The following is a 20,893-nucleotide window of genomic DNA, read 5'->3' as shown; positions in this document are numbered from 1 at the left end:
GATAGTTAATCATGGCCTCAATTTGAATATGAAACACCTAGTGGATAAGTGGAGCACAGTTCTGGGTGTGTGTTACTGAGAGGGACAGATCCACTTTAAATGTGGCTAGCACCAGCCAATAGGCTTACAGTCTGATGGAATAAAAATGGGGAAGAAGAAAGTCCTCCCTGGCTTGCTTTTTTGGAGGAGCTTGCCTTTGCCATCACTTCGATGCTCATCTCCAGTTCCTTCAGGTGTCCAGTGCGGACTTACCAAGCCTTCCCATGCTGACCCTTGGGCCTCCCCGTAGTGACCTGTGCTGAACTCTGCAGACCTTCGACTTTTGAGTGGGTCATGGGCTCTGCAGCACAGATAGAAGCCTTCTACATTTTTCCACCCCTGACTCTGCAAGTAGCTATTGTAAGCCTATCTTGTAAATACTTTATATATCATACACATTTTTCATATTAAACTTGTTTTAAGAGTGAACCCTAACTGGTATATCAGGTAAACAGCTTAGTTTCAGTTTGAGCTGAACTTTTAGCATGAGTGCATTTTCATTTTTAGCTGGGTCTCTTGTGGTCTGCTTAAGGGACTAAAACAATAGCTTTCGGTAATCTTTATTTGACACTGTTATCCGCCAAGGTTATTGCATAGCTTCAGACATTGGTGGCACAAAAATCAGGGATCAAGTGTTTGTTTATTTTTTCACCTAAGATAAGGTCTTAGTATGTAGTTCAGATTGATTTTGGACTCATGTAGTTGAGGCTGGCCTTAAACTGGCAGTGATCCTCCTGCTTCAGTCTCCTAAATGCTGGGATTAAAGGCATGCACCACCACACCCAGTTCAATAGAGTTATTTTAATCAGTAAATGACTTCCAGGGAAGGTTTATGTTTTTTTGTAATTGTGGATAAAAACTAAATGAGGTGAATCTGACATAATTTGTATAAAGCACAAAATGGCTTTTTCTCTTCTGACACCTTTCTCAGGTGACACAGGGGTTAAAAAGTATGGCATATTTTAAAAGTCCTAAATAACAAAATAAGACGTTTAATATACATTGCAATGTTATTGAGCTATTCACAAGTTAATTATTGAATTGTTTTCTTTAAATTGGTACCGGGGATCGCACTCACTACCACCTGCTTGCAAGGCAGGTGCTTATGCCGCTGAGCTAAATTCCCAGCCCCCACAAGGTAATTATAAGAGTTACAGAAGACGTTAATTCCCGGCACACTCAAGCACCAGTATCTGGTAATTAACAGTGCTCAAGTTGAAAGTTAGGGGAGGCAAGCTTCTCTCAGCCCTGACAGGGTTCCAGGTAAACTTCAAACGCTGAAATCCAAATGTGAGACATCCACTCCCTCCACTGTCTCTCATCTCCTCCTGAGATGAGCTTTTATGATAACTTTTGACCTGGTAAAGATGTGGGTAGATTTTTTCCCTCCAAACTTTCCACTTCCTCAATTTTGTTTCTTTGTCCTATTTGTAAATACTTCTGGAGAAAGTCGTCGTTTGGGATCTGATCTTGTACCTTTCCCAGCCTCTCTTTAGTGTAGAAATGAAATATTAGAATTACCCGAGAGTAGCAGGCAGAGTGTCTTTTTCTTCAGCTAATAATAGGATCCTGCCTAATCCAGCTATTTTTGGAAGAGTCTCTGCTCACTTCACCACTTACTAAGTGACTTCTCATTTCTACCAGCCTCAGTTTACATCTGTGAAATGGATATACATACACAGATACACAGTGACCAGGTTTGACATTTGGCAGCCCTTTTTGAGTTTTGCACTTGGATTTAAGGGGTTTTTACGATGCCAACTGTATCTTTGGCCTGTGTCTGGCGCTTCGGAAACAGTGGTAAAGGAAGTTTGGGAAAAGGTGAATTTCGCTCTTTGAGCTATGTGGCTCCTTTACCAAAGAGCCCCTAAAGGCTTCCGGACTGTGGACTACAATTCCCAGCATGCCTTGGGCCAAGTATCGCGCTAAGTACCGCGTTCTCGGGAGGCTTTATCACCAAGGGTGTCGCCTTGCTCACCAGTTAGTGTTCCCTGAGTCGTAGTGGAGACTGCTGGTGTTGCCACCGCTGTTACGATGGCTTGGATCTGGACTGTACCCCAACCTCTCGGGAGACGCGGGTCATCGGAACCTCTTTAGTGGCGGAGTTTGGGCCGCAGGCATCTTGGCGGCTGCAGGAAAACAGGTGATCAGGTGGCGCGCCGGGGTCTCCTTGTTGCTAAGCTTTCTGTCCAGCCTCTGGGGCGCTTTCGGCGCCCCCGTCTAGACCCCCGCTCGGGGGTTCTCTGTGCGTTTCCTTCCACCTTTCCACCGGCTCGGCGCTCTTCCAGGCCGCCGGTGTTTCGCTGGTCGAGGTGACTCTAATGGAGCTTCTCTGATGAGCCTCGGAAGCCCTGGCGCTGGGCTTCTCCGCTTTCTCCGGCACCCCCACGCCGCACCCCAGTGTTACCCCTCATTTCTCAAGCTTCTAATCTGCCCTTCCTCGGGGAGCCTCGGCCTTGGCCCGGCTCTAATCGCTCTAGTATTATCCTCCAAGGGTGCAGTGGGCGGTTGGGCCAGACCAGGCCTTTAAGATCCTGGTGGCTTTGTGTGAAAGGAGAAGGGTGACAGGCGGTAGCTCTGGGCCAGAGCTGGGGCGTCAGGGAAAGGGAAGAAGGGAGTGTTTCTGGGTGGAGAATGCACCCTGGACCGGGAGGATGGCTGAATTTTGTCTTTCTGCGATGCTCTTTAGTGAAGAACTGTTTTATCCTCTGAACTCTCATCAGATTAGAAGGGCACAGTAGTAAATGAAAAAGTAAGTACCTTTCTCAGGGCTTTATTTTTAACTGTCCTTTAAAATGGGGAAATTAGCCGAGCGTGGTGGCTCACCCCTGTAATCACAGCACTCGGGAAGCTGAGGCAGGAGCATTGTTGCAAGTTCGAGACCAGCCTGGGCTACAAAGTTAGCTCAAGGCCAGCCTGAATGGCATAGCGAGACCCTGTCTCAAAAAGACAAATAAATAAAAATAGCAGGGAAACTACCTGCTTTGTCGAGAGGCCAAGTTATCTATGAGCTTGAACAGCAATTTGGTATAAATAAGGCCTGCTCTGCAGTGAGGCTGTTGGGGTTAAAAGACTTGAAAGGGCTGTACCAATGCAGATTGTTTGTTGTTAGCAGAACCTCTGAATGGATTCTTCCTGGAGAACTTTGCTAATTTGCAGCAGCTGGACCATGTTCCTCATTAACATCTGTCTGTCAGCATAGTTGTGACATCATTTCACTGTGGTAAGGTGACTTTTTTCACCTAATGTTTCAGCCGGGGTGTGGTGAGACCTTTGATCCCCCACTCCATTGACATGTTGTTCACTCATCAGCTCTTGTGTGTGTAAGTTTGTTAAGCCATAAATCTGTGTGCCTGTTAAAAGAACAGTGTTGGAGTGATCTTTGGGTTTCACCGAGAGAAGATGCTCTTTGTTATTTTTGTCAGGTGACAGGGACCCATCTCCGAATTCTTTGTAGAAAAAGCACCTTGGATCCAGTTTTTCAATGGCTTCAAGACAACCAGAAGTGCCTGGTAAAAATTCTTTTTGGTTAAGTAGTGTTTTGCATTTAACATTTTAAACTAGAAAGAAATAATTCTACCTGAACCATATATTATGGTTTTCTGCCACTGAGTATTTAGACCTACTATATAAGTAGACCTATAGTAGACTGGTATTTGATTATTACTACAGTTGTTGTTGTTATTATTATTTTGAGACAGTGTTTTGCTATGTATCTCAGGCTGGCCTTAACCTATTGGTGATCCTCTTGCCTCTGGCTCCCAAGTGCTGAGATTGTAGGCTTGTGCTACTGTACCTAGCCACTTGAATGGCAATTTAGTGATAGCTTGTCCTTAAAATAAAACGATGTGATTATAGTTAGTGATAGAGTGCCCCTGGAACTGACTCCCAGTATAAAGAAAAGAAAAAGGACTTTCACATAAGGATATGACACATGTGTTACTTTTTGTTTGTTTGTTTTGGGCAGGGTTTCACCACGTAGTTCAGGCTGGCATTGAACTCACAGTGTAGCCCCTGCTGGCCTTTAATGCAGTGATCCTTCTGCCTCAGCCTGAGTGCTGGGATTATAGGTGTGTACCATCACACCCACACCCGGCTTGCTCTGTATTAAATAAGAATTCAGAATGAATTTTGAAATTGCTCCCAAATCAGGTGGATCATCTCTAGTCTAACATTATCACTTGTGTGTCAGTCTTTTGTTGTTTGTTTATTTGTTTTTTTTGTTGAGACAAGGTTTCAAACCTATGTAGTACAGGCTGGCCTTGAACTCACTATGGCTCAGGCCAGCCTTGGTGCATCCTCCAGGTGCTGGGATTACAGGTATGAACCGCCACACGTTTCTAGTCTGTTTGATTGTTGCTGCAGTTACCATAAACTGCCTGTGACTGTACTGAGCAATACCGTTGCACTTAGGTGTTAATGTTTTGTAGTGTTGAGTGGAGTGTGAGCCCTGGTTTAGGTCTTCTCCACACTTGCCTCCTGGTGATACTGGGCAAGATACTTAAAATCTGTCTCAGTTTGCTGAGCTGAACAATGAGAATATTTACATAGTGAAGATCAGATAAGATGAGGAATATAAGTATCTAGTACTGTAATTATTTTCTTGTGCATTTTTATCATAAAATTCATCTACTTAAAGTGCACGTTTGGTCAGGCATGGTAGTGCACACCTAGAATCTCAGCACTTTGAGAGACTGAGGCAGGAGGATCACAAGTTCTAGCCCAGCCTGGGCAACTTAGGGAGCCCCTGTCACAAAAAATAAAAACAAACAAATAAGAACAAGGGCTGGGGATTTAGCTCAGTGTGAAGGTGCTGGATTCAGTCTCTAGTAACGCAAAACAAAAGGACAAAACAGTTCAAAGGTTATTTAGTATATGGACAAGGTTGAATAACCATCACCACTGTTAAAATTGCAGAACATTGTTAACTGCCTCCCAAAGAAAACCTCATACCCAATGTGTAGTCATTGCCCCTTCTGGAGGGCCCTGGTTACTAGTAACCATATTACTAATTATTATTATTAATATTAGTAGTCATCAAATGGTATCTGCTTGATCTCTTGTCATTGCCTTTGGTGGTTTTGGACCCACTGCCAGACAGGCTACAGTCTCAGAAAGCTTGATTATATAATTGTAACAACAATAAAATGTCACCTTGAAGACCGCTCCTGGTCAATAGTCCTGCTGTGGGAGAGTTAGCAAGTCACATAGGATAAACCTTGCTCCCTAGTCTGGCCTAGCTGCAAGTGCCCTTGAAGTGTGTGTGTGGGGGACCCTGCGTCATGGCAGGCAGGATACTCAGCCAGTGTGTTCAGTGGAAGGGAATGGCAGGGTCAGCTGGCATTGTTTTGTAAGTGTTGGTGACATTTCTGTGGTGGAAATCTCTGCTGCTGAAATCCTACAGAACACTAGAGATAAGGCCGACATCATTATTACTTAAGCTGTTTCTTTTAGTGCTGGTGGTTTTTTTTTTTTTTCTTTTCTTTTTAGATAAGGAAGGCAGAGAATTTGTAGTTGTCAAAGGTCAGCTGGCCATTTTCTGGGTGAATTTGAGCAAATCACTTCCCCTCTATGGTTTAGTTCCCTCATATGTAAATTGAGAGCAAGGACTTCATATTCTTGCCTGGTGAGCTTACATAAGCCTGAAATCTCAGCACTCCAAAGGCTGAGGCAGGAGGATCCCTGTGAGCTTAAGGAAGGCCAGTGGAAGTTACCTACTGAGTTCAAAGCCAGCTTGAACTATACGGTAAGACCCTGTCTCAGAAACAGAAAGTGAAAAACAAAGCCCCACAAAAACTTTCATATTCTCTGTCATTTGGGATCCTCAGTGTTAAGTAGTGGAGAGCCTCAACCTTGCAAGGAGGTGGCCTCTGGCATAAAGGACACAAACTGTGGAAGCAGTGACGTTGGAGTTTTGATTCCAGACTGCTTTGAAGTTGTATGACCTTGCTCAGATAAATTGAAATTGAGCTTCAAGTTCTTTAATCTGTAAGAATGGATTAAGACTCTGACTGGGTGAAACAGAAAATTCAAAGTATCAGCAACAGAGGCAGAAATTAGCTCAGTTCTTTGCCTTGAATGGTTATCTATGGAGTCACTGTCTCTGAGCTTCCCTTTCTGCAGATTAATTTAAGGCTTCTTGAATGTCCAGCTGCTAAACCCACCTTGACAGCTGTCTCTGTTCGTAGCTCTTGGGCCCAGTGGGCCTCTAGGCAAGATGTCCCTGCCCATCGGGATGTGCCGCCGGGCATTCAGCTATGATGATGCCCTGCAGGACCCTGCGCCCATGACTCCTCCTCCTGCGGACATGGGTAGCATCCCCTGGAAGCCAGTGATTCCAGTGCGCAAGTATCAGCACCTTGCCAAGGTACCTGACCCTGCTGACTCCTTCTGGTGAACATGGTCCCTTTGTTCTGCCGTCTGTGCCCCAGGAGCCCTCAGTGGCTCCCTGTGCTTATAGAACTGGGCAGCATCTGCTTCCTGCATGTTTTTCTGTGCCTCAGTTACAATTGGTATTTTCTGGTTTGTTTTTTGCCAAATTCAAAACTGGAATAATTGTATCTTCTGCCCCAGACTTTTTGCTACCCTTCTTCTTCCATTAAACACGTAAGCTTGGAGTATGATCCAAGTTCTGCATGTCCAGGTCTTGTTTGCCTCTCCTCGGCTTCCCTGTCCAGCAATCAAACCACGCAAGTTACCTGGTGTTTCACACACTTAATAGGGTATTTTATACTTCTGAGTCTTTGCCTAGCGCTTAGCATAAATGTTTATTCTTCCTGTCCTGTCCTGTTCTGTCTCCCTCTCCTCTACTCCATTTGCCTAAAAAATAGTATCCTTTTTTTGGTTCAAACATCTCTTCTATAAGATTTTTCTGCCCTTCCCATTCTCCCAATGAGTCTACCCCTTCTCTTGATTTCTCCACTGTACCCTGGTTCCCATCAAAATCACTCCATTGTTTGTCACCCTCCTTTGGCTTCTTGAGGCAGCAGCATGTCTAAGATCTGTACAGGTTGGGTATCCCTTATTCAAAATACTTGGAGCAGGAGTTTTAGATTTTTTGCTTGTATCAGTGAGCACCTGGGGATGGGACTCAGGACTAAACATGAAATCCATTTGTGCTTCATTGATACCATGTATCCTGAAGGTAGCTTTATGCAATATAAAGTTTGTGCATGGAATAAAATTTCATGGTGTGGAACTTTCCTCTTGTAGCATCATGTTGGTGCTCAGAGTTTCGTACTTTGGAGCATTGGGGATTTGGGATGCTCCATCTGTGTAATTTCTGCAGTAGTTAAGAATGCTATTCAGGTACACTTAGGTCTTTATTTTTTATTGGTATTTGGAATCGAACTCAGGATCTTGTGCTTGCCAGGCAGGCACCTATGCCATTCAGCTGTATCCCTGGCCCTAGATTTTTAAAATAAAATAGATTATTTTTTAAAAAAGTTTAAAACTAGATTTTTTTCCCCTCCCCTTCCAAAAGTAGATTTTTAAATAAAGTATATTTTGTGACAGGGGCTGAGCGGGCTCTGGCTTGCCCCATGTGTCGTGCTGTCCTTTGTGCTGTCATCTTTGTCACTGCTGCCCTCTGGGAACTGCCACTGGCCTGGGCTGCTCCCATGCCGCAGACTCACCTACCTTGTGGGTTTGCCTTCTGAGAGGCCTATGCTGCTCACATTCTACTCTCCAACCACCAGTGTCCTGGAAAGGGTCTACTCTACCTGAATGACCAGGCCTGTCACATTCTCAGCGAAGCCCGTTTCATCTGCAGCTATGGTGTCACCAGTCTGCCCTGTGTGATAGCTTGGGGCCCAACAGGAATTGTATTATAGGTCTGCTTAAACACACCTTGCACAGTACGGTGACTTTAGGCTTACAGCTTTTCATGTACCTCAGTGTTTCCATCAGAAATAAGGATGTTTCCTGATAGAGGTGCTATGGGTTAAATGAGAGAGGAGTTAACATGTTGCCCCTGGCTTGAGCCACCTGTGGTACATGCATGACTGTCCCATCAGACAGATGGATCTGATCACTTTTATTTGTCTTTTACTAATAGAATTAATAGAAAATTGCCCAGTGGGACAGTCTTTCACAGGTGGTTCAAGCTACCCAGCAAGTGAGACATACATGTTACGGCCCCATCATGACCATGCTGAAGGCTTGGCACAGGTTGGTGTGTGGCTACTGGCTCTCAGCCTAATCCTCAATTAGTGGGCCAAATTTAGTCTCTCCTTTTTAATGACTTATTTTGCTCCCATTATGCTGTCAGAACAAGGAGCTCCTTTCCTTTCTAAGAAAGTGTCCCTTACAACTCTGGGAAAACATGTCAGTAAGTTAGCTACAGGAATCTGACCTAACAGGTCATTCAGGAATAAACATCCTGTGTAGAAAGAGGTGGAAATACTAGGAGAAGAGGACCCTGGCAGCCTGTGTGTGATGTCTAGAGCAGAAGACAAGCAGGTTTGTGAAGCTGCCTGTGAGGGTGTCTTGGTTACTTTTCTCTGTTGCTGGGACAAAACACCCACCACTCAAAATGAAGGAAGGAAAGGTTTATGTAGCTCACTGTAGAGGTTCAGTCCATAATCAGCTGGCTCCTAGGCAGGGTGGCGTGGCACAGGGGCAGCACTGCCAGGCAGCAGCCAGAGCAGAAGAGAGAATAAGCCTCTTCTGCATCCTTATGTTGTACACAGGCCACTCCCCCCACCTCAGGGTGGAGTGGTACAAAATGTCCTTGCCCTGGCTCCCTGCTGGGCCTCTCAGCTAAACTTCTAAACTTCTCAAGTTGGCCCAGTGTATCAGAGCAGGGTAACTCACCCTCTGCTGAGTGCTGCAGCTATTGTACAGGGCAGAGTTTGGTTGTCTCAGCTGGAACAGCTGCCTCAAGGAGAACTCAGCCAGACTGAATACATGCATTCATTCTTCAACCCTGCCTATCATGTTAAGGCATCAGCTATATTCCAACTATATTCCAAGAAATAGGTTCAAGTTTTGCTTGGAGAAGGTCTTAACTGAAAAGCATAGATCCTATTTTGTGATACACCCATTTCAGTACTTTCTGCATCTTTAATTTTTGACCTTTTTACCTTCTTGGTTCCTGTGGGGAAACAAAAAGCATGGTCTCCCCGTGACATCAAGTGCCCAAATGTTTAGGTCAGGCGGAGGCTCCAGCTTTTGCATGTAGAGGGTTAGCAGCTGTGTAGGTTTGTTTTAAAAGACCTTTGTTTGAACTTCAGAGCCATGGTCCTCCAAGCAAAGTTTTGGCACCAGAAGTATCAACATTACCTGGGAATGTGTTATATATATACATGTTTATTTTGGGTGTGCATGTGCGTGCATGGCGGGGATGGGACCCAGGGCCTTGTGCATGCTAGGCAGGTGCTTTGCTACGGAGCCACAGTGCAGACCTACCCAATCAGAAACTCTGGGTGGGGCCTGTCGTGACTTTAACAACTGCTCCCAGTGAGTCCAGTGCTTCTCAAAGTTGAGAACCACTTGGTAACTTCAACCTGCCTAACTGGGAGGAGGGGGCCACTCCCCCTTTAAATATTTCCTCGCTTATCAAATTAAATATACTGCAGAACTTTTTTCCTAAGAGTAGGCTTAGGTGTGTGGCTCCCCTGCCCCAGTGCTGCCTTACCTCTCTTGAACAGGCGGAAGAAGAGGAGACCAGTGTGTCCCCCACTGCCATGACCCTGGCCACGGCCACTGACAGCACGGACAAGGTCCCGGTGGTGAAGGCCAAAGCTACCCATGTCCTCATGAGTTCTCTGATCACAAGTAAGCACCTTTCGTTGTCAGGGCAGAGTGAAGTAGGGGTGGAGAAGCCGCGTGTTTCTACAGCCAGCTGCAGATGGTTTGTGGACAGAGCAGTCCCTGTGTCAGTGCCGAAGCTCTGTTTCAGTAAAAGCTTTGCCAGACATCAAGCGTCTTAGTTGGTGGAAGTACATTCCTGCTGGACTGTTGCCGTGGCATTTCCTGTATTGATCAGTGTGGTCTTGGGCAAGGTACTGAGCTTTTACCCTTTGTCACATGGGGGACTGAGCCAGTGGGTTGACACTGAGGTGAATGGTTGACTCCTGGCTGAGCTTAGGAAGAGCTGCTACTGCCACCCAGCTCTGATGGAGAAGCAACTAAAGCAGCTCCCTCTTCCCTGTGTTTTTTGTTTTTTAACTGAACAGTTCAAAAGAAGAGGGCCAGGTTTGGTGTGAGGTTTTAGGCTTAACATGTTCCCACTGGTTTGAACCACAGTGGTACATGCCTGACTGTCACATGGGACAGCCTGTACCACCTTATGGGACAGTCGTGTATATACTACCAGTACTTCAGAGCCACCCTGACAGTGAGACATATGAATTAATGGCCCCATTGCAGTGGGTTAGGGGTGTATGATTGCTGGATGTGGTGGTGCATACTTGTAATTCCAGTGTTTGAGAGGCTGAGGCAGGAGGATCCCTGTGACTTCAAGGCTAGACCCTATCTCAAAAAAACAAGCAAACCTTTTGATTCTGCCTGATAAAAGAGAGCTTGCATTTAAAAAAAACTCTTATAATAGCTGGGTGTGGTGATACACTCCTGTAATCCCAGCACTTGGGAGGCTGAGGCAGGAGGATCTTGGCAAGTCTGAGACCAGCCTGGACTACAAAGTGAGTCTGAGACCAGCCTAAACTGCATAGAGAGACCCTGTCTCAAAAAGACCAAACAAACAAACAAAACAGACTTTAATAAGTTAACTAAATTTCTTCATTCTGGAGGACCATTCTTTTTTTTTTGTTTGTTTGTTTGTTTGCTGTACCAAGGATTGAACTCATGACTTCACACTTGCTAGTCAAGTGCTAGAGGACCATTCTTTTTTTATTTTAAAGAGAATAAAACAAAAGAGAACAGAACAAAGCAAATCAGAACAGAACAATGCAAGCACAGCACTTCACAACCAGAAAACCGGATATCAGCAGTAGTTACCATACTTTTTTCTTTGACATAGTTGAGCATACCTTCACACACAATATCAAACATAACAAAATAGTATAAAACCATTAAAAAGAATGAAAGCATTACAGGACTTCAAAACCAAGTAACAAAAAATGAACAATGATTACTATAAATATCTCATTTTCCTCAAAAATTTGTTTATACCATCACACATAATAAAATCAAATAAAACACAATAGGATAAAACCAATCAAAAGAGAAGAACAAAAGCATGGTAGGACTTCAAAACAAGATTGTAAATCAGCAATGGCTGCCATAATGTCTCGTTTTCTTCATAATAGCTGTTCATGCCACACATAATAAAATCACATAATCAAACAAAAGACTAAAACTTTTTGGTACCGGTGATCAAACTCAAGACTGCACTAGCAAGGCAGGCGCTTATGCTGCTGAGCTAAATCTCTAGCCCCAATAAAACTAATCAAACCAGTGAATGAAAGCATTATAAGACTTCAGAGCAATATAATAGGAAACCATGATTATTATAAAATATCCCATTATGTTCAAAATAGCTGCCTCTACCATACCACAGCATAAAATCTAACAAAACAAGACAGAACAAAGCCAAACTTAACAAAATTGTGTAAACAATGCAAGAGTTCAAGATAAGACAGTAAGAAATTGACAGTAGTTTCCACCTTTCCCCCCCAGGTTCCCCCCCCCCGCTTGGCTCTTACATTAACTATTTTGCTTTTGGATCCCATTAACTCTTGTTTCTCATGCTAGAGTTCATGCTGTATGAGTTTGAACTGTTTTGACCATGATCATGGTCTCCAGTTGTGTCCATTTACCGACAGGAGCCTTGAGATTATTCTATTTTATAGCTGGGTAGCTTTCCATTGTATATTGATGGATCTTGTTTCTTGATCCCCTCTCTCTGTGTTTCTTTTTATTGCTGACCTGAGGCCATCTACATTAATGATTACAACCAGCATACATTGGTTTGTCTCTGCCCTGCTGTCCTCCTGTTGTTGGCCCTCCATGTTTCCCCTTCATTCAATTGCCTGTCTTGTTTGGCGATCCTCCTGTGCTGCTGTTCCTGGAACTGTGGTCATCTTTATCTCTAGAATACCCTTTAGCACTCTCTGTAGGGTTGGCTTGGTGGTCATGAATTCCTTCAGTTGTTCTTTAACATGGAAGTATTTTATTTTTCCATCAATTTTGAAAGATAGTTTTTCTGGGTAGATCAATCTGGGTTGGAAGTTGTTTTCTTTTAGGGTTTGAAACACTTCACTCCAAACTCTTCTTGATGTAATGGCTTGTGTTGACAAATCTGCTGTGACTCTGATTGGTTTTCCTTTATAGGTGATCTATGTCTTTTTTCTAACAACTTTTAATATTCTATTCTTGTGCTGAATTTCTGGGATCTTGGTTATTATATGTCTGGTTGTAGATTTACTTTGGTTATGGCTAGTTGGAGTCCTATATGCCTCACTTATCTGCATGCCAGATCCATTTCCCATGTTTGGGAAGTTTTCTTTCTATTACTTCTGTGTATATCATTTAATTTCATTTGTGTTGACCCCTGCTTCTTCAGTGATACCTATCACTCTTAAATTATGCTTCTTTGCATCATCTTGCTGCCGTTATTTCCTCCATGTTATATTTAAGAGATCTTTCCTTTCATGATCACTAGCTGCAATCCTGTCTTCCAGGTTTGAAAGTCTATCTTCAGTCTCTTTCAAGCAGTTTTGCCAGCTTTCAGTTGAATTTTTAATTTCTTGCATCTCTCTTTGAATGTGTGTCATACATTGTAATTCCTTTCTACATTCATTCAAGGTTTCCACCATTTTCCTATGCTCCCCTTTATTTTTTTATTTTTTTTTTTAATCGGCACCAGGGATTGAACTCACAACTGCCTGCCTACAAGGCAGGCACTTGTGCCGCTGAGCTAAATCCCCAGCCCCTGCTCCTTTTTATTGTCTGTCTTCTTTAGACCTGCTGGACTATTCTTTCATTGTTTGTGATTTCTTCTTTTTCCTGAGACATTATTTCTGATTTGACTGCTTTTACAATCTCATGAAGTTGTTTCCCTACTTCAGTTGCTATGCTCTCAAAGATTTCAGGTGTGTGACTTCTGTTTTCTTCCATGACTGTATCTCCCAGACTAACTGTGTGTGGGCTAGAGGTCTGAGTTGCTTTTTGCTCCTTTGTCTTGACATTCTCCTGGGTTCCTTCCAGCAAGCTGGTTGTGGGGTCCCAGGCACTTACTATGTTGGCTGCCCCTAAGCAGTGTAGGGAGATGGGACAGGCACCTGGCTTTCTCTAATTCCAGATTTACAGGGAGGTACCAGGGTGTGAAGCGGGCTTCCCCAGAGCTCTGTCTGCAGCTACATTGAGATTTTGCTGATGATGATTGGAGTGCAAGTAGGTGGAGCTGCTTCTCTCAGCCTATGTGTCTATGCTTGGACTCCCACGATAGTGGCAAACACTCAGGTGTGTTTGTCTGATTCTGCTAGTGAGTGATGGCTGCCTGAGGGAACCAAGGGCCTCAACGGTGGCCTACAGATGCACGGGGCTTATCTGGCTGTGTGTCCCTGCTCCTGCTGGCTGCCTGCAGGAAGGAGCCTTCCAGTGGCAGCTCCCTGAAGGTGAAGGTAGATCTGCTGGTTCTGTCTGCCCACACTGGCCACCTGTAGGACGTGGCCTTTTGGTGGCAGCACACAGCAGGCAGAGGTGGATCTGTCTGTTTCCTTCGGCCCGTGCTGGGCATGCAGAGGAAATGGCCTTCTGATGATGGTGCCCAGCAGGCAGAGGTGGATCTTCAGTCTCCTTCGGCCCGCACTGGGGGTGCAGAAGAAAGGGCCTTCTGGTGGTGGTGCCAGGCAGGCAGAGGCAGATCTGGCTCTCTCTGCCTGCACTGGGCATCCAGAGGTAAGGGCCTTCCGGTGGTGGTGCCCCAAAAAGCAGAGGCAGATCTCCTGGTTCTCTCTGCCTGCGCTGGGTGCTTGGAGGCTAGAAGACCATTCTTTTTTTTTTGGTCTTTTTGAGACAGGGTCTCGCTCTGCGGTTCAGGCTGGCCTTAGGCTCACGTTGTAGTTGCCACAATCTGCCTGCCTCGGCCTCCCAAGTTCTGGGATTACAGGAGTGAGCCACCACACCTGGCTAGAAGACCATCCTTAACTGGAAAGTTAGTTCTGCTTGTCAGCAGTAATATTTCTGTTAGGGCTAAGGTACCTAAAGGTTCTCCATGGTTGGCTCACTTTTGAAGTTGAAGCCCTTTTTCTCCAGGGAGTTTGTCTTGGGCTGTTTCTGGAGAGCGTCCATGAACCAAAAGTCCAAAGTCTTTATTTGGTTTTGTTTTTTCAAACTTAAATGTTCCATTTGAACCGGCAACTACTATTTGTATTTTGCAAGCTTGAAAATGTTTTAAAAAGCTTAGTTTTTTTTTTTTTTTTTTTTTTTTTTTTTTTTTTAATCTTTGTTTGTTTTCCAGCACAGAGCAACTTTACTGAAATTGCAGGGGTTGGGGATTTAGCTCAGCAGCATAAGCACCTGCCTTCCAAGCAAGTAGTCATGAGTTCAATCCCTGGTACAACTAAAAAAAAAGAAAGAAAGTGCAGTTCACCAACAGGCTAGATGATACCACTCCAGTGTACCAGTGCCATGCAAATGTCTATTTGGCATACTCATTTTTGTGTTTTTGCATTTTTAAAAAATCTAATTATAGATACCACAGACATAGCATCCAATTTTTTGAAAAAAACAATGTCATGAGGTTATGATTTTGTTAGTCATACGTCTTTTTTTTTTAAATAGCTGCATTTTTAAAGCCCTGGTTTGGTGTACCATAATTCATTATAGTTCCTATTTTTTAGATTAGCAGGTGAATGATAAGACTGAAAACTTTTGTCTTTCAATTTTGAAACAGTCTTTCATGTAAGTCCAAGCGAGGCTTGAACTTGTTATGTATCCCAAGGTGATCTGGAACTCAGAATCCTCCTGCCTCAGCTTTCTGAGTGTTTGGACTCTAGGCATATTCACCATGCCCAGATGGAAAGTATCTTCATATGTGTGTATGTGTGTGTGTGCATGTGTGTGAATGATTCATTGCTTCTATTTCTGATAGAGATACTTCTTCAGAAGAGAAAGACTAAATCATAAAGTGCATCTGGTGTTTAAGACATCTGGCCCACAGCTCCACATTCCTAGATATACAAGTACACAATGCAATTTGTGGGCAGATTAAGGCAGAATTCAGCCCTCATTCATTCCACAGTGCCACAGACATGAAATAATGAGGTCACACTGAATGAATGTTGAGTCTTGTGGGCCAGTATTATTACAGCAGAATATCTCACATGTAAGAAACTTGGTATCAGTTCAAGGCAGGTTGTCTGTGGTTTGAATTTAGTTAATACCTTGTAACCAGTGGGTCTAAATGTGATTTATTTCCCTTTGTAAAGGTTTTTGGGTGGATGATGAGGGTGGCCAGTAGTTCTTAGGACACTTAGGACTTGGAGATTTCTTTCTGTGTCTGAGTGTTCCCTTTTCCATACTGCCCAACACAAAGATGTTAGAGTGTGCAAGTAAGAGGAAGGTGAGCAGCTTCTCAGCTGGCTGCTTAGAAATGACCCGTCTTTAGCTTGGTGTGAGGGAAGGGCCCCTTCTGGCCAGGGAACCTTTGTGAGAGGTTCAGCAGTAGTGCTTTGGCTCCTATCTGCGGGGACCCTCCTCTCTGACCTGCTGTGCTCCCTTGCTGATTTCTGATGGGTTGGCAGGATGGGCATGACTTTGTCTCTTATTTCCAGAACAGACCCAGGAGAGCATTCACCGTTTCGAACAACAGGCAGGGCTGAGAGATGCTGGCTACACACCGCACAAGGGCCTCACCACTGAGGAAAGCAAGTACCTTCGAGTGGCAGAAGCACTCCATGTAAGTTTGTTTCATAGGAACCCGAAGAAGCCAGACCTTCTCTTTCATGGCTTGAGATATGATTGGTTTAGAAGTTGCCACCTGAGCTGGGTGGCGGCTATGGAGGGTGGTGGAGAGAACTGAGCAAGAGGATTTTTTTAGACCTGGGTTGGTCCTGTCCCTGTTGGCACCCCTGGCTGCAGGCTGCGGAGCCTTACCCTCCTAGGTTTTGCTCACTTGTCTATAAATTGAGGGTGCCTGCTTTACTTAGTTTCAGTTAGAAGGGTTGAATGAGCGTCAGCTCACATGTGTGATATGTGTGACTGCTGTGTGAACCATCAAGATTTTTTGTGCCATAGTGACTGACTTTGAGGGAGGAAGAGAAAATCGGGCAGTTTCAAGTTAACGTTTTCAGCTGGAAAGCAGCATTGTGCTCTGCATTTGATTTTTTTTTTTTTGTATTTACTTTTTTAAAAAAGAAGTTAAAATTCAGTGTAGAACTGGAATGGTTTTACTGTTCCATTTCTTAAATTGGAGTAAAGAATAATTTTAATAATTTTAGTAAGGGTATGGTAAGTAGTGAATAAAATAATTTCAAATGACTTTCCTTTACATACAGTCCTGGCTTTATGTAGAACGGTGCTGCATGATTCATTTGAGAAGTCCCTGCAGTCCCCTCATCACCAGTCTTTATTTTGTAAATTAAGAAAATGAGGCCCGAGGTTGTAGATTCAGCTGGTCACAGCACCTGAACTCAAGAAAACCTTGTTTGTTTTTTCCTTCTTCTTCCAAAGATCTGAGAATCTGTCTCCTGAAGAGACTCAGATTATTCTGGGATGGAGGGCAGAGCCAAGCTGTGAACAGGCAATCACAGAGGCCACCTGCCTGCTGTGAGCAAGGATGGGTCACAGTCCAGTCATGCTGTGAGCTTCATCTGAGAAGTTTTTAGTAGAATATGCAGAGTGCTTTTGGGCACAGGGAAGAGACACAAAAGCCAGGAGGGGACCATGCATCCAGTGTACAGGGAAGGAATAATGTGGTTGTTGTGGACGAGTTGCATTGTTATGGGCATTCAGGATGCTGCTTTTATAAGTTGAGTTTATTTAAAAGCTGTTCTCTGGGGAAATCAGTATAGGGCTGGTGGCCAGTTTAAGCTCTTAGATAAGACAGATGCTTCCAGAGGGGCACTGTCAGTGCTTGACCCCTAGGTGCCTTCCAGGGCAGGTGTCAGAACTCCATTTGAGCAGTTCCTCTCGTGGAGTGATAGGATCAACTTTGGTTGCCACCTGTGTTCTGCATCCTGGCCTCAGGGTAGAATGTAAGGATGACCGAAATGATAGATACTTGTCCCATCTTGTGACAGATTGTCAGCTAACACAAATTGATCTTCTGAGTGAGAATGTAGTGTGAGCTAAGCAGTGGTGTAACACACACTCTGATGGATCGTGATACTAGAATGCTGACCTAGAACAGAGGAGCAGTTCAGCAGTAGAACTGCTAGTCTACTGGAGATAACATTCACTTAGAATGCTAAGGACACCCAGAGTGGCTGCTGATGGGAGAGAAGAGGAAGAATGGGCTAGGTTCCACAGAAGCATTCAGCTAGAGGAATAGCAGGCCTGTCTTGGCTTTGAGTTTGGGAATGGTACCTTGCACAAGGTAGCAGTTGTAGGAAGAGGAGAGTGCATGGTCCTCCTAAAAAGACCTGTATCTTGGGTTCTAGTTCCCCACCTTTTTTTTTGTCTTTTTGAGACAGGGTCTCACTGTGCAGTTCAGGCTGGACTTGAGCTCACTTTGTAGTCAAGGCTGGTCTCGAACTTGCAACGGTTCTCCTGCCTCTCAGCTTCCCTAGTGCTGGGATCACAGGTGTGTGCCACCACGCCTGGCCCTGGCTCTCCTACTTACTGGCTGGGCGCTTGTGGGAAAATTATTTCGCTTTAAAAACTCTAGCACACAGATTTTGGTGTGGAGATTTTGAGATGTTACAGACTTGAGTGTAATTCTTTAAAAAGAAGGAATTTCCCAAATGTGGCACTAAGAAATACATGTTATGTAGTCCAAAACCATTCTACTTATGAATAGTTTTTCTTGTCCTCAAATTAGAATGTAAGGCAGATGTTTATGCCCAGGCCCAGCTGTTTTGCAGCTTACGTGGGTTTGCTGTGATACTGAAATCTCTCCTTTTCTCACCCATCTGAACAGAAACTAAAGCTGCAGAGTGGAGAGATGACAAAAGAAGAGAAGCAGCCTGCATCAGGCCAGTCCAGCCCGAGCAGCACCCCTCACTCTTCCCCCAAGCAGAAGTCCAGGTGAGACTTTACTTCACTGCACCCTGCTGAGCCTCAGAGAGCTCCTACTTGTTAAGATGAGCTTTCAAAGGAGAGGCTTAGTTCACAGTCCTGTGCTTTTTGGTGTAAGACACTTCTAGAGCACAAGACACATTGTTTATTCTCTCTTCCAGAGGCTGGTTCACCTCTGGTTCCTCCACAGCCTTAACTGGCCCACCGCCTAGCGCTATGGATCCTGGAAGTGGGGACAAAGATAAAACCTCATTAGATAAGTGGAATGTGTTTGCACCAAGACACCTGCAGAAGTCTGACTCTGGTAAGGCAGTTCTTCTAGGGGAAAAAGCAATGTGGCCAGCATTTACTGCGTTGTACACCGGGCACCACCTACTGGTCTGCAATCATTCACTCTCTGGTTTACTTTGTAGGAGGTTTTGCTGTCCAGGCCTACAAAGGAGCCCAGAAGCCCTCTCCCATGGAGCTGATCCGGGCCCAGGCCACCCGAATGGCTGAAGATCCAGCAGCCTTCAAGCCGCCCAAGATGGATATCCCTGTGACAGAAATGAAGAAACCACCACCGCGGACCCACAATCTCAAACCGCGTGACTTGAATGTGCTCACCCCCACTGGGTTCTAGAGTCTTTCCTGTCCCAGGGACTCTGGGTAGAGGGTTTCTGGTGCCCCACTTACTTTAGCTCTGACATAGGAATGGTATATTGTTAAGCCTCTTCAACAGAGGCTACCACTGCAGACACAGTTAATTTTTGGGAAACATCAGTGCAAAGCTTGTACCTGTGTGGAAGAAACCATTTTGTACTGCTCCAGACTAAAAAATCTGAGCAGTAATTTGGGGGGACCTCGTGACCTATTTTTGTATCATGTATCCTAGACAAGAACTTCAGTCATTGCTTACTAGATAAATAATGTTTATGCTGTTCCAAAGCTGAGGCTTCTTGATTGTTTTATTGTGATCAGCAATTAGACACTGACAGATCACGGTGTAGAGGTGTCCACTAACTCACCGGGGCAATTATGGTCCTTTTGACCATTTAGGACCTGAGATTCCTTTGAGATGTGGTTACAGACATCAGCTGGGCCCAGGAGGGATCTTACCTTGCTTTTTGGTTGCCCTAACAGACCATTCTGTCCTGTAGCCATTCCTTCATGCCTCTTCGTACCTCCTGGACCAGCACAGGAGAGATACTTCCCTTTTGTCATGGAACAGTCTTGCCTAGCCTTTCTTGCACTTTAAAATGAGGTTAGTCTGAATCCAATTTGACAGAAAACTAAGGAACAAAACTCAAGTCTTCTGATTTCAAACTGCTGCACACACAGTATCTTTTCCAGCGGGCCGTGCTGGGAATGCATCTGGGGCCTGGCACATGCTAGGCAAGCACTATACTGCTGGGCTACACTCCCAACCCCAGACATTAAATTATTTTTAGTGTAGATGATTAGTACAGTTACAGACTTCAGGTTCAGATAAAATTAGTGTCATGTTTTTTGTCCTATCAGGGCCTAAAATTTTGTGGAGTGGGAGTATTAGAAGATTTTTTTCATTAAAATGAGGCTCATACCTTTATGTGATATCGTATCTTACTGAAGAAAGGAAAGAGAAACTGCCTTTTTATTTCTTGTCACTGTGTACCTGTTCATTGTCACAAACACTGTCAAATATTTGCTGTTTTTTGTTTTAGGTAGCATTTTGTATACATAAGCAACTGACCTTCCACAGAGAAGCCCTGCAGTCAGAAATTGTTCCGGTTAATTTATTTGTATCTTTTTGTTTTGAGAATAAGAGTCCTTACTACTTTCTCAAATGTGGATATGTCTTTTTGTCCTATTTTGAATAACCACTGTGCTTATACCCAGTCATGGAGCCTAAGCATGGTAAAGCTGATATTTTGAAAAACTGCTGGCTTTTTATTATATCATTTTAACAGCAAATGTTTTATAACACATGCTATTCTTTTGTTTCTATGTGCTACCCCCCCTTTGTTACAACAGACTGGCCACAAAGTTGTATTTCTAGATAATATAAAAACAATGACTAAGATGTCTTGTGTTCTGCCAGGGAAAGCGGTGTCTTTCCAGAAGCAGCCCTTGCATGACGTAACAGTGATGTAGTCTGTCCAGCAGAGGAGTCTCACATCTCGAATGGAAATTTTAAAATATATAGTGTATATACTATCACCTGTTTCAAAAAATGTATAGATAAATAATTTATTAAAAATATATACACGTTGTAGATTTAAGCCATCTTTGGAACAGGCTAGGATAGAATTATTACAAAGATACATACTGAAGACTTAGCTTTATGTCCTACAGATAAATAAGATAGGCTTGGTCCTGTGAGAATTTCACTACTGTACATACTTTGAGAGCTTCTAAGTGGATGGCAGCAGTTCATGGAGGTATTCTCGGTGCTCAGTGCGAAGGAGACCCTGGGGGCTGTGCTAGTTAGTGCTTTGAGGTCGACTCCGCGTCGGGGTTCAAGTCTGCAGCATAGAAGAGCAGGAGCTTCAGCAAGTGCACTTTGTTTTGGAGCTGGGGCACAAGAGGCTCCCCGAGCATTTGGATGAGGCGGTTGCGGAAGGCCTCGATGTGCTTCTCCACGTCCGACACGGAGATGTCATCCCCTTGCTGGGGCTTGGGCTTAATTCTTTTGATGATTAAGTCTTTTCGATCAATCACTGAACTGCGTAGGTGTTCTGCAAGAGGGAAG

General features: G+C 44.2%; 2 protein-coding genes across 9 annotated transcripts in view; one reads left to right on the top strand and one right to left on the bottom strand.

The window, feature by feature from the left end:
* The first annotated feature begins 1,994 nt into the window (after positions 1-1,994).
* Kiaa1191 (KIAA1191 ortholog) lies at positions 1,995-19,110 on the top strand. Of its 8 annotated transcripts, none has more exons than XM_005005169.4 (9): positions 1,995-2,182; positions 3,155-3,262; positions 3,465-3,551; positions 6,228-6,406; positions 9,690-9,816; positions 15,780-15,904; positions 18,086-18,192; positions 18,345-18,487; positions 18,597-19,110. In XM_005005169.4, exons 3-9 carry the CDS (start codon positions 3,524-3,526, stop codon positions 18,803-18,805), a joined length of 918 nt encoding a protein of 305 aa, XP_005005226.1. In that variant the 5' UTR covers positions 1,995-2,182; positions 3,155-3,262; positions 3,465-3,523; the 3' UTR covers positions 18,806-19,110. The 8 variants fall into 8 exon arrangements, with proteins under 8 accessions (XP_005005226.1, XP_013011558.1, XP_005005227.1 ...); XM_013156104.3 differs by having other exon boundaries at positions 3,152-3,262; XM_005005170.4 differs by lacking the exon at positions 3,465-3,551 and having other exon boundaries at positions 1,997-2,182.
* Positions 19,111-20,377: 1,267 nt separating this feature from the next.
* Simc1 (SUMO interacting motifs containing 1) overlaps positions 20,378-20,893 on the bottom strand; it is a 106,448-nt gene continuing 105,932 nt past the window's right edge. Inside the window, exon 10 of the mRNA XM_063230810.1 lies at positions 20,378-20,879. Within this exon, the coding sequence (XP_063086880.1) occupies positions 20,629-20,879 (251 nt within the window). The 3' untranslated portion in view covers positions 20,378-20,628. The remainder of the gene's footprint in view (positions 20,880-20,893) is intronic.

The sequence above is a fragment of the Cavia porcellus genome, unplaced genomic scaffold (genome assembly GCF_034190915.1).
Source record: "Cavia porcellus strain 051 isolate PalLab524CR breed Dunkin Hartley unplaced genomic scaffold, mCavPor4.1 scaffold_19, whole genome shotgun sequence".
In the NCBI taxonomy this organism is placed as follows: Eukaryota; Metazoa; Chordata; class Mammalia; order Rodentia; family Caviidae; genus Cavia; species Cavia porcellus.
Note: the sequence above shows the minus strand (reverse complement) of the source record. Positions and strands in the feature narration are given on the sequence as shown.

Excerpts from the sequence above, each read along its gene's own strand:
- Kiaa1191 (XM_005005169.4), top strand. The coding sequence starts at position 3,524 with ATGGCTTCAAGACAACCAGAAGTGCCTG. Across the intron at positions 6,407-9,689 it reads AGTATCAGCACCTTGCCAAG|GCGGAAGAAGAGGAGACCAG; the intron begins GTACCTGACCCT and ends TCTCTTGAACAG. Across the intron at positions 18,193-18,344 it reads TCCCCCAAGCAGAAGTCCAG|AGGCTGGTTCACCTCTGGTT; the intron begins GTGAGACTTTAC and ends TCTCTCTTCCAG.